The sequence below is a fragment of the Chrysochloris asiatica genome, unplaced genomic scaffold (genome assembly GCF_000296735.1).
Source record: "Chrysochloris asiatica unplaced genomic scaffold, ChrAsi1.0 scaffold00048, whole genome shotgun sequence".
NCBI lineage: Eukaryota > Metazoa > Chordata > Mammalia > Afrosoricida > Chrysochloridae > Chrysochloris > Chrysochloris asiatica.
Window position 1 is genome coordinate 8,657,834 of NW_006408566.1, and position 14,047 is coordinate 8,671,880.

The window sequence follows — 14,047 nt, forward strand, 5'->3', positions numbered from 1 at the left end:
AAAACATTGTTATCAAGCAATTTAATGAATACTTTAGAAAAATAAATAAGTAGATATTAGTAATACTTTTTACTATGAAAATATTAGTACATTATGTAGGATAGAAAATTGATAATTAGTTAGTAGAAATAATAAGGTAGTGTGAGCATTGATGATTAATAGAAACTTATGTTACTAAGAAAATGTAATCAGGAGTCTGATAACTAGAAATGATTTGTGTAAGGTTTGACTTAATCTTTTAGTGGAAATGAGAGGAAACAATTTATCACCTACTGAGAAAGGAGATGAAAGTCAGTTTGAACATCACAGAAATATTTTTGTCAAAGTTGTCTAATGACCAGGTGCAAGAATGTTGTGGTAGACTTTGTAATAATTCAAGAAAAGATCAAAGTGTCAATTCATTATGTACTGTGTAGTTTTAAGTATAAAAATAAAGACTTGCTGAGCCAGGCCAGAAGAAGAACAAGCAGACAGAGAAAGAGAGCCTGCTTCAGCCAACTAAGCAAAGGCTCTCAATTACTTCCATTTTCGCCAACTCCACGTCTCCTTTCATGTCCCACAACCCTGAGTGAGCTGGACTCCCGCAGACCAGTCCCTGGAGAAGAATATCATGTTTGATAAAGTGGAGGGTTGGAGTAAAAGAAGAAGAGCCCCAACAAGATGGATTGGCACAATGGGAGCAGCAATGGACGTTGGTGTAGCAATGATTGTAAGATTGGCCCAGGACCAGGCAGTGTTTTCTACTGTTGTATATAGGGTCGCTATTAGTCAGTACCATATAGATATTTAGTTGTTTGTGTTTTTTGTTGTTGTTGTTTTGTGTGTTTTTTTTAAGAAAAACTCATTATGTAAGGAAAAACTTTTCTCTTATTCTTTGTCTTCTAGTCATCCTCTTTTCTGTTTGGGATGTGCTGTGGTTCTGCCACCCAAAGGGGTTTAGATTTGCAGGCCCTCTTGACTGCAGCGTCCCTGCCTCCTCAAAGTCTAGTTAGTGATGACAGTATTCATCTTCCTTATTGTGACTCAAATGTCATTTTCCTACCTTCACCTGCTCGTCTCCAAGCCCACAGCCAGATCCCACATTATAAGCTCTTACTTCACTGAGTCCCTTTCTTTCATAACATGTAGTTTACAGTTGGAGTCCTGGTGTGGCTCTGTGGCATAAAGCACTGGACCGCAAGGTCAGTTTAAACCAAAAGGTTGGTGTTTCAAACTCACCAGCTGCCCCTTAGAAACCATATACAGGGTCACTATGGGTCCGAACTGATTCGACACCACTTAACAACAACAATTTACAATTCATGGTTATTTATTGTGATAAGCTGATTAATGATTACCTCTCTCTCTAGACTATACACTCAAGTTGTTTCTATTATTCTTGTCATTATAAGTAGTAACAGGTATAGAATCAGTATTCAATGAATAGCCCTCAAATGTAGGAATGAAATGAACGAATCAGTAAGTGAAAAGAAAGGAGAAGCTATTTTGGAGAGATAAAAGAAGATAAACTCTGTCTACACTATTTTCAATCCAATCACACACAATTCTGCAATTCCATTTTTCACTTTCTAGATGGCAAGGAGAAACTTTTAAAACTGTTTTCCCAGGGCTTAGCAACAGGCTAGTCTTACATATAAGCATTTTTTATGTGCTTGTTGAACAAGTGAATGAATGACAAATAAAACTAAAAATGAAAAAAATAGGTCTTAAATCTTGTTAATAGTATTAATTATGTTATTGTTGTTAAGTGCCATTGAATCAGTTCTGACTCATAGGAATCCTGTATAGGGTTTCTAAGGAGCAGCTAGTGGGTTTGAACCATTGATCTTGTGGTTAGCAGTCCAGTGCTTATTTTAAAGCGCCACATAATTATACCTATTGTTAATATTATTGAATATTATGTATTATTATAATGACAATGATGTTGCTATTTAAATGCATAATGGAATAAAGGTGAGTACCAAATGCTTTATTAATAGAAAATATTCAGTAATTCTCTTTTACTGAAATGAAACTCCGGGTTTACAGTGAGCACCGGCATAGCTGAAGAGTATTATATATGGCCCTGGGACTTGTTAGAGTCAGGCAAAGGGAAATTTGTATAAAATGAATGAGGATATGTAAAACTCCATTGCTGACTGCTCCAAAGGCAAGGCAGTGTCTCTTCAGTTGAAATATAACAGGTTAAACTTTTGTGATGCTGGTTGTCTACAATATTACTGACTGGTTCATTCATTCATTAATAAGCTATAGAACAGTGTGCTTCTAAGTGCAAATAGGTTGTTAAATCAATTTAAGGTGATGCTCTGGTAGCATAGTGGCTATGAATCGGGCTGCAGACCGCAAGGTCGGGAGTTCGAAACTACCAGGGGTTCCGAGGGAGAAAGATGAGGCGATCTGCTCCAGTAAAGATTTACAGCTTCGGAAACCCTGTACGGGGTCGCTATGGGTCGGAATCGACTCAACAGCACTTAACAACAACAACAACAATTCTTGAAAATATGGAATAGATTACACAGACTAATTTAAATGGATTTAATAAAATAGGAACTTTTAAACTTCAAAATGTTTAAGACTTTAGAAGTCCTATGCCATCTAAAATGTAATCTTAATTAAACCTTCTAGATTTAAAAAATAATAATCTGAAAAAAAGGACCTTCTGAAAATTAAGTCCTTGCGCCCAGGAACAATTCTTGGGGTTTGGAACATCTTCCCAAAACAGCTTCTTCATTCTACAAAGGATAAACAAGGTATTAGAGAAAAGCACCAATATTAAAAATGCTAAGAGCTAATAGATATACACACTGGAAATCAATCCACCTCAGTAGGGTCAGATTTATTTGCACATGCCCTAACATGGGGATTTCCACCAAAGTTCTATATATTGTCATTATGTGCCATTGAGTTGATTTCTACTCAGAGTAGAACTGAAAACCCCATAGGCTTTCTTAGGCTGTAATCTTTATGGGAACACATTACCAGGACTTTTTTCCCTATAAAGTGGCTGGTAGGCTCAAACCACCAACCTTTCTGTTAATAGCTAAACACGAAACCATTGCACCACTTGTTGTTGTTGTTGTTAAGTGCCGTGGAGTCAGTTCTGTCTCATAGTGACCCGGGCTGTAAATCTTTCTCCTAATTGCCCTACTAGAGCTCCTTAATTTAGAAAAACAAAAGCTAATTGTAATAACAAAAATGGGGTCCTGAAAAAAAAAAAAGAGTCCTGGTGTGGCACTGTAGGATAAGCACTCAACCACAAGATCAGTTTGAATTGCAAGGTTAGTGGTTCAAACACCAGCTGCTCCTCAGAAATCCTTTATAGGGCTGCTATGGGCTAGAACCGACTCGACGGCACTTAACAACAATAACAAAAATAGCCAACACTTATTGAAAGCTATAATCCAGGTATTGGGCTAAACACTTAACCCAGGGAGAAAAAAAAAAACATTTTGTTTTTTTAAATGGCCTTACAAGTGAATTTTGGTAACAATTCTGCTTGACATAACCTCATCAGCTCACTTGACTTAGTGCTAAGTATAAATTCTCAAATCACCTCCTCCTCTTTTTTGGTAAAGGACAAAAGTTTTATAGAGAGATGGATCTCTTTGTTTCCAACTGCTGAGTAAGGAGTGATGTCACAGAACCTTCCAGGAAATTCAAGACGATATGCCTGACAAAGCACAGACAGGAGCCACCCAGTGTTGATCCACCAAAAGCAGTGTGTCTACTAATCATAAGAGTTCTGTGGCACTGTAGGATAATGCACTCAACTGAAATATCGGTTTGAGTCTCAAGGTTGGCAGTTCAATCCCATTAGCTGCTCCTTGGAAACCCTATACAGGGTCGTTATGCTTCAGAACCAACGAACGGCACTAACACCAACAACAATTAATCCTAAACACATTCACTACTCCAGAACTCGAGGTCAGTCTTCACCATTAAGAGTCGTCAACCCAAATAGCAGACTTGAAAGCCATTTTTACTTCCAAGAACATACTGGAGTACTGGTGTGACAGTGGAAGATAATCACTTGATAACAAGGTTGGTTTGAATGACAAGATTAATGGTTCAAACTCACCAGCCCCTCCTTGGAAACCCTACACAAGATTGCTATGAGTTGGAACTGACTTGACAGCACTTAAGAACAGCTAAAAATATATTGTCTATTATAAGACTGTTATTTCTGGAAAGTATATATATAGAGATATATATGTGTGTATGTATACAAAAAAAAAACAAAAACAAGAAAAAGGTTTTTTTTTTTCATGAGCTTAAGCTGTCCTAGGAAAATGAAATGTGGTTTCTAAAAAACAGACCTTTCCTTTTTACACCACCTTAATTGTACTCCTAGTGAGGCGCTGTTGGTTAATGCGATGGACTGCAAAGTCTGCTTGAACCAGGAGGCCTGCAGTTCAAGCTCACCAGCGACTCCTTGGAAACCCTATACAGGGTTGCTATGGGTTGGAACCCAACTCGATGGCACTTAACAACAACAACAACAATTGTACATTGGAGACATACTGAAACACTTAGAATACTTTAATGTTTCTGATTCAGGTTTTTAAAACAAATTAAATATACTCAAGGGATTTTTGCCATAAAGATTCTTAATACCAAGTAAAATACCTTTGGTGTGATATTAACAATGTTCCAAGCAGTAAGATTGAAGAGGAAATAATTATTGGCACAATTATATATAGACCTGCATCATTCTGGTGTTTTTCAATATCATCTGAAAAAGAAATACAATTCACACAACTCATAAGCTTGATAAAATGTTAATAACTTATTGTATAAAAATGTAAATATAAAAATTGCATGGTGTGCAAATAATCTTAGAAGTTGGACTCATGAAGCAGCAACAGAATTGGAGGAAGACTCATTAACAACCTGTGGCATGCAGATGACATAACCTTGCTTGCTCAAACTGAAGAAGACTTGAAACATTTACTGATGGAGATAAAAATGACAACTACAACAACAAATCCTATATCCTTCAGTCTGGATTATTCATCAACATAAAGAAAACAAAAATCATCACAACTAGACCAATTATGGACATCAGGATAAACAGAAAAGATTGACGTTTTCAAGAATTTCATTTTACTTGGATTCACGATCAATGCTCAGGGAAGCAGTAGTCAAGAAATCAAATGTTTTATTTATTGCATCGGAAAATTTTGCGGCAAAGGACATCGTTAAAATGTAAGAAGAGACATTACTTTGAGGGCTGACTCAAAGTGTGGCTGACTCAAGGAATGCTCATTTCAACTGCCTCACATGTATGTAAAACCTGGACAATGAATAAGAAAGAATAAAGAACTGATGCCTTCTAATTACAATGTTGGCAAAGAATTTTGACTATATCTTGCTTATAGCTGTTTCTGTATTACCTTTAGTAAAGCTTTACTCGCATGGGATATCAAAGAGACTGTCCAATGATTTCCGCATTCCGTTGGGTCACCTCTCTTTGGAATGGGCACAAATACGGATCTCTTCCAATCAGTTGGCCAGATAATTGTCTTCCAAATTTCTTGGCAGAGATGAGTGAGTGCCTCCAGCGCTGCTTCACTTTCTTGAAAGATTTCAATTTGTATTCCATTAATTCCTGGTGCCTTGTTCTTTATCAATTCCTTCAGTGCACCTTGGATTTCTTCCTTCAGTATCATTGGCTCTTAACCATATGCTACCTCTTGAAATGGATTTCTTTAGCGTAGTGGTTACGAATCGGGCTGCGAACCTTAAGGTCAGCGGTTCGAAACTACCAGTCACTCCGCGGGAGAAAGATGAGGCTTTCTACTCCCGTAAAGATTTACACCCTTGGAAACCCTGTACAGGGTCGCTACGGGTCGGACCCGACTCGATGGCACTTAACAACAACAACAACAATTGTACTTATGCTTTCTGTATCATTCAATAATTTGCCCAGAGAATCCGTCAGTACCAAAAGCTGAGGCTTGAGTATTTTTTTCATTTTTCCCAGCTTGAGACATCCTGGGCGTGTTCTTCCCCTTTTTTCTTACTCTAAATCTTTGCATATTTTGTAATGTTTGACTTTGTCTTCTCAAGCTGACCTTGGAAATTTTCTGTTCAGCTCTTATACCTCCTCATTTCTTCCATTTATTTTAATATCTCTTTGCTAGAGAGCGTGTTTCATTCAATATCTCTTCTAATATCCATTTTGGTCTTTTCCTTCTTTCTTGTCTTCTTAATGACCTTTTGTTTTTTTTCCTGTATGATGTTCACGATGTCATCCCACAACTCTTCTGCTTTTCCGTCTATAGAGGGTTTAATGTATCAAATCTGTTCTTCAGATGATCTCTAAATTCAGGTAGGATATATTCAAGGTCATATTTTGGCTGTCATGGATTTGTTTTCATTTTTTTCAGCTTCAGTCTGATTTTGCATACGAGCAATTGACGATCTGTTTCACAATCTGCCCCTGACCTTGTTTTGGCTGATGAGATGCAGTTTTTCCACCGTCTCTTTCCACAGATGTAGTCAATTTAATTTCTGTGTATTCCACTTGGTGAGGTCCATGTGTGTAATCATCTCTTATGCTGTTTAAAGAAGGTATTTGCAATGAATAAATCTTTGGTTTTACAGAATTCTATCATGTGATCTCCAGCATTATTTATATCACCAAGGCCATATTTTCCATATACTGATCCTTCTTGTTTGTCTCCAACCTTTGGCGCATGGATATTATCCTATCACAGACAGCATTGTACCTCATGACAGAGCTTGATATGTTCTTTTTGATGATAATGCAACACCATTCCTCTTCAATTTGTCATTCCTGGCATAGTAAACCATGTTGTGGTCAGATTCGAAATGCTCAATACCAGTCCATTTCAGCTCACTAATGCCTAAGATATCCATATTTATGAGTTTCATTTCATTTTTGACAATTTCCAATTTTTATAGATTCATATTTCATACATTCCATGTTCTGATTATTAATGGATGTTTACAGCTGTTTTTCTTCATTTTAAGTTGTGCCCCATCAGCAAATGAAGTTCCCAAGGACTTTACTTCCATGGGCTTTACTCCATTTGCGTCATCCTAGTCAACTCTTACTTTGAGGAGGCAGCTTTTCCCACTTGCATTTTGAGCGCCTTCAAACCTGAGGGGCTCATTTTCTGGCACTATATCTGACAGTGTTTCTCTGCTATTCATGAGGTTTTCAGTGACTAAATATTTGGAAGTAGTTCATCACTCCTTTTTCCTAGTCTGTCTTTGTCTAGAAGCTCATCTGAAACCTGTCCACCATGGGGACCCTGCTGGTATTTAAAAACCCATGGCATAGCTTCCAGAATCACGGCAACTCACAAGCCACCACAGAATGACAAACTGACAGATGAATGGTGGCTCCAGTGCTTTGAAAGTGTTTATTAAGTATTTGTTAACAATACACAAATACAATTTTCTAATTATGTGTATTCTAAAACCAGGTAAAACTTTTCTATCTTGAAGCATCATTATTATTTTTGTTAATTGATGTTGGGGTGGTTCCAATTCATAGTGACCCTGTATAGGGTTTCCAAGGAGCAGCTCGTGGATTTGAAACATGACCTTGTGGTTACCAGGCCAGTGCTTGTCCTACAGGGCCACACCAGGGTTCATTTGTACTAGGTTACTAGAATTTCAAGACAATTTAAAAAGTACTATCAATATCTAAATGTTGGTTAAGAAAACTTACCTTACTCTAAGTATGGTAATATGAATAAAAATAAAAGATAAAAATATCCAACCAACTTATTTTTCCCAAAACTATCTCTCCAGTTTAACTTTTTAGTGGGAAAAATATTGTCTCTGAAAAACCGATATAACTTTTTAAAAAACTTAATATATGTTTCATGGGACTGAATGAGGGGGATTCAAGAAGTTCATGGACAAATGGAATGAAAATATAATATAATTTTTTCACAAGTTTTCTGAAGACCCTTCATGTCACTCTTGGTTAAAGTATTTATGTGAATTATAAAATATTAATATTTTTCCAATTAATCCTTGTGATACTGTATTATATTATACAACTTTATGTTTCCCTTGAAGTCTTGGTACAGTGCTATAGAATAAGCACTGGACTGCTAACCACACGATTAGCAGTTCAAACCCAACAGCCACTCGTTGGAAACCCTACATTGCATCGTTATGAGTTGAAATTGACTCATTGGCACTTAGCAACAATAAAAATATTCTCCTTACTTTTAGTTCCATAAACTTTTTACTCAATTTAAGTCTTTACTTACCAATATAAGAATTCAATACATGAGTTGAAATTGACTCATTGGCACTTAACAACAATAAAAATATTCTCCTTACTTTTAGTTCCATAAACTTTTTACTCAATTTAAGTCTTTACTTACCAATATAAGAATTCAATACCATGATAACTGATCGTTTTTCTTACTACCATCATGGAACCCTGTACTACCTCACAACACGGCTGTATAAGACTCTGATCAGTTACATGATTGTTCAATCAGCCAAAAAAGGAATAATCAGATGGCAACATTACCATCAACAAATTATAAAACCACACAACTATCTTAAAAAAATATATAAAAGTAGAAATTTTACCTTGGGTGAAACTATTAATTATCTTCGGTTTTCCCACTCCTTCCATAAATACTGGGTAAAGACTGAACTGATACTTCTCAATGGGGATGAAATGATCTGAGAATAAAAACATGTTGGAGGCTCATTTGCACTGAATTAAAATTAAGCAGTGGAATGCATATATAGAAAAAATTTAAGTGAATCTTCTATGTCTCCAGACATATTAATTACTTGTTATTTATAGATAAACATGATAAGAGAGGGCTCCAAATTCACCTGGTAATAACAAAAAATAATTTTCACAATTAATTAATTTTAAAAAATCATATCTAGATATAGAAGACATCAACTTTTCAAATCCATGTTCTAGTGAAAGACAACTTGTTCAAGTTCAGTACATATGAGTTGTTTCTTTTCCTTATTTGTCTATCTGGATTAATATATCCTACTTTTCTAAGATGGCAGATCGGGTAGACATGCAGTGAGGAGTTCCATCACCACCAACACAGAATAACAGACCAAGCAGGCTCAGGGAACAGTGCTAGAACTCTGAACCACATATAAAAGAATATTTAGAAGATTAGAAGGTTTACTGCTAGGGGAATTTGTAGCAGAATCAAGAAATCCATTGCTTTCTAATTCAAGACGCTAAGCTACTCCCGGAGCTTGGAAGAAACCAAGTAGTGGAAGGATCAGAACAGCCATGAACGCCTGACAGAACCATGGAGATACAGGTATGGACATTCTTTTTTTAGTATCTGTTCATTGGTCTCTTGCTGTCTACGCACCTCCATTTTGGTGACTAGAGGGGATGCCTGAATGAATAGACATCCCATCCCCACCCCTGAAGGGTTCACTATGCATGCGCACAGATCTCCTCGAAATTTAAAGTGACAGTTTCCACTTAAAACCAGATGGCCACCACTCGTCTGTCAGTTTGTTATACTGTGGTAGCTTGTGAGTTGTTGTGATTCTGAAAGATATGCCACCGGTATTTTAAATACCAGTAGGGTCACTCATGGTGGACACATTTCAGATGAGTTTCAAGACAAAGACAGACTAGGAAAGGAGTGATGAACCACTTCTGAATATTTAGTCACTGAAAACCTTATGAATAGCAGAGAAACACTGTCAGATATAGTGCCGGAAAATGAGCCCCTCAAATTGGAAGGCACTCAACATGCTTCTGGGGAAGAGCTGTCTCCTCAAAGTAGAGTTGACTGTGATGATGAGAATGGAGTTAAGCTTGTGGAAGAAAATCCCATGGGACATTGATTTGCTGATGGCGCACACTCAGAATGAGGAGAAACAGATGTAAACATCCATTGAAAATCAGAACATGGAATGTAAGAAATATGAATCTGGGAAAATTGGAAGTTTTCAAAAATGAAATGGAATGCATAAACATTAATATCTTAGGCATTAGTGAGCTGAAATGGACTGGTATTGGCCATTTAAATCTGACAACCACATGGTTTACTATACCAGGAATGACAAATTGAAGAGGTATGGTGTTGCATTCATTGTCAAAAAAATATATATATATCCAGATCAGTCATTAGGTACAATGCTGTCTGTGATAGGATAATATCCATGCACCTACAGGGAAGACCAGTTAATACCACTATTATTAAAATTTACGCACCAACCACTAAAGTCAGTGAGGATGAAATAGAAGAATTTTCCCAGCTTCTTCAATCTGAAATCGATCAAACATGAATCAAGATATATTGATCATTACTGATGATTGGAATGCAAAGGTTGGGAGCAAAGAAGAAGGATCAGTAGTTGGAAAATATGGCCTTGGTGTTAGAAATGATGCTGGAGAATGCATGATAAAATTCTACAAGACCAATGATTTGTTCATTTCATATACATTATCTTTAAATAGCATAAGAGCATAATACACATGGACCTTGCCAGATGGAACACATAGAAATCAAATTGCCTACATCTGTGGAAAGAGACGATGGAAAAGCTCCATCTCATTAGTGAAAACAAGGCCAGGGGCAGACTGTGGAACAGACCATCAATTAGTCATATGCAAATTCAAACTAAATCTGAAGAAAATTAAAACAAGTCCACGAGAGCCAAAAGATGACCTGGAATATATCCCACCTGAATTCAGAGATCATCTGAAGAACAGATTTGATACATTTAAACACTAAAGACCGAAGATCACAAGAGTTGTGGGATGACATCAAGAACATCATACATAAAGAAAGCAAAAAGTCATTAAGAAGACAAGAAAGAAGGAAAAGATCAAAATGGATGTCAGAAGAAACACTGAAACTTGCTCTCCAGTGTTGAGACACTATAGCAAATGGAAGAAATGAGGAGTTACAAAAGCTGAACATAAAATTTCAAAGATCAGCTTGAAAAGATAAAGACAAATATTACAAGAAAATGTGCAAAGATCTGGAATCAGAAAACCAAAAAGGAAGAACATGCTCAGCATTTCTCAAGCTGGGGGAACTGAAGAAAAAATCCAAGTCTCGACTTTCGTTATTGAATGATGCAGAAAGCATCCAGAGAAGATGGAAGGAATACACAGAGCCACTGTGCCAAAAGGAAATGGTTAATGTTCAACCATTTCAAGAGGTAGCATATGATCAAGAGCCAATTATACTGAAGGAGGAAGTCCAAGGTGCATTGAAGGAATTGGCATATAACAAGACCTTTTTAAAGTGTTGAAGAGCAAAGATGTCAGCTTGAGGACTAAGGTGTGCCTGACCCAAGCCATGGTATTTTCAATAACCTCATATGCATGTGAAAGCTGTACAGTGAATAAGGAAGACCATAGAAGAATTGATGTTTTTGAGTTATGGTGTTAGAGGAGAATATTGAAGGTGCCAAGAGCTGCCAAAAGAACCAATAATCTGTTTTGGAAGAAGTGCAGCCAGAATGCTGCTTAGAGGCCAAGATGGCCAAACTTCGTCTCTCATACTTTGGACGTATTGTCAGGAGGGACCAGTCGCTGGAGAAGGATATCATGTTTGGTAAGGTGGAGGGTCAGAGAAGAAGAGGAAGACCCCCAATGTGATAGATTGGCCAAGTGGCAACATCAATGGACTCAAGCGTGGCAACAGTAGTAAGGTTGGCTCAGAATCAGGCAATGTTTCATTCTGCTTTGCATAAGGTCACTATGGGTTGGTACCAACTCGATGGCACCTAACAACAACAACTTTCTTTCCCATATCTCCAAAGCTAACTACCTCACAATATTTCCTTTTCCTTTTCATGGGAATTTAGATGACCTAATTTCCCTGTTCAAGGAAGCTGGGAGACTGAAATCTTGTACAAGGGTGAGTCAAAAATTATCTGCACTCTGACTGTAGAATTTATTTTAATTAAATTTTAGAAAAGACAAATTCATCATTTTCAACATAATATCCTTGTTTTTCAATACACTTTGTCCATCTGTAAATAAGCTTTCCAAAACTACCAGCCGCTCCGCTGGAGAAAGATGAGGCGTTCTGTTCCCATAAAGATTTACAGCCTCGGAAACCCTGTACAGGGTCGCTATGGGTCAGAACCGACTCAACGGCACTTAACAACAACAACAAATCCCTTATTTAAAAATGTTTCAGACTGAACTGTGGTCCACAAATGCACTGCTGTCTTCACTTCTTCATCAGAGGTGAAACTTTGACCTCAAAGGGCTACTTCCAGGAAACCAAACAGGTGAAAGTTCAGTGGAGCAAGTTCAGACTATTCAGAGGATGCTTTTGCACCTTAAAATGAAGTTTTGCAGAGTGTCAACAGTGTGCACAGAGGTGTGACGATGTGAATCATCATGCAAGATCTCAATGCCCTTAGAGAGCAGTCCTCTGCATTTAATTCGAAGTTGAGACTTCAGCTCTTCAGTGAGCATCTCACTATAATGAACACTGTTGATTGCTGAACGTTTTTCCTAATAGTTGTTCAATACTGACCCTTAAGAAACCCAGAAAACTAAAGGCATCAATCTTCCAGCTGATGGTTGACATTTGAACTTTTTCTTGGTCGGTGATTATGCCATTTATTCTCAGACTCATAGTGATGAATTCATGTCTCATCACCAGGAAGATTTTTTTTAAGGAAATGTTTACCTTCTTTGGAGTATTGGTCCAAGTTTTGTTTGCAGATGTCCAAATGCTTCCATTTATGCTTTTCCATGAGCTGTTTTGGTTCCCATCTCACACAAGCTTTTCAAAACCTAAATCTGTTGTAAGCTATTTCATAGGCAGAGCCATGGCTGATTTGCAAATGATTTGCCATATAATCCACTCATCTATTCAACAGAATCATTTCACAGGCATGTTCAATGTTGTCATCAGCCATGGATGTGGACAGACATTTTAATATAACTGGATGTGGATAATTTTGATTCTCTTGAACAAACCTGGGGAAAGAAGGTGTGTGTGTGGAATGGGGAGGGGGAAACACCAAGTCTTCTTGCAATATATAGGACCCTAGAATCCAAGGAGGACAGTGAGCTCTATACCAATATACATAATGGATCTAATAGGCTTTTTACTATTACTAATAATATAAATGGTTATGAGTTGGGCTACTAACTGCAAGGTCAGCAGTTCGAAACTACCAGCTGCTCCATGGGAGAAAGATGAGGCTTTCTGCTCCCGTAAATATTTACAGCTTCGGAAGCCCTATACAGGGTCACTATGAGTCAGAACTGACTCCACGGCACATAACCACCACCACCAGTAATATAAGGTGGCTTCAAAAAGTTAATGAAAAAATTCCATAATCTTTAAATTCCATTTTTCAAAGAACTTTTCTGAAGTTCCTCTGTGAATATTTTAGGGACACAATTCAATTCATAACAACTATCATCTGATATAGGATTCCTGATGTGGTATTGTAGGATAAACACTTAGACAGTTAACAGCAGGTTTGGCAGTTCAAACCCATCAGCCACTCCCTGAAAAGGGTCTCTATGAGTCAGAACCAACTTGACAGCACTTAACAATAGCAACATCATCTGATATATATGTTTATAATTCAATAATGTTACATTAAGGATACCTGGTAGTGTGGTGGGCTCTGAGTTAGGCAGCTAACTGTAAGGTTAGCAGTTTGAATCCACTAGTGGCTCTGAGGAAGAAAGACGAGATGCTTTCTGCTCCTGTAAAGATTCATAGCCTCTGAAAACCTACACAGGGTCTCTAGGAGTTGGAATCAACTCAGTGGCATACAACTATCACCACCCACCACTGATGTTACATTTGCTAAGTATGTTTGAAATACTTAAATGTTATCATGTCTTGTTTTGAGGTGTGTGTGCAGTACATAGGAATTCTAGTAGTGCAGTGTTTAAGTGGCAGGCTGCTAACCAAAAGGTAGGTGGTTTAAGCCTACCAGATACCCCAGAAAGATTGGACAGTCTGCATCCACAAAAGACTTAAGGTCTAGGAAACCTTATAAGGCAGTTCTACTCTGTATACAGGGTCACTGTGAGTCAGAATTAATTCAATGGCAC

The 14,047-nt window shown here is 37.4% G+C and overlaps 1 protein-coding gene across 1 annotated transcript in view; it reads right to left on the reverse strand.

Annotated features, from left to right (window-relative positions):
• Nucleotides 1-14,047, reverse strand: part of LEPR (leptin receptor) — a 116,170-nt gene that overhangs the window by 18,643 nt on the left and 83,480 nt on the right. The window contains exons 15-17 of the mRNA XM_006862501.1: nt 8,587-8,682; nt 4,627-4,732; nt 2,657-2,732 (exon numbers count right to left, since the gene is read on the reverse strand). Coding sequence (XP_006862563.1) covers nt 2,657-2,732; nt 4,627-4,732; nt 8,587-8,682 — 278 coding nt within the window. The remainder of the gene's footprint in view (nt 1-2,656; nt 2,733-4,626; nt 4,733-8,586; nt 8,683-14,047) is intronic.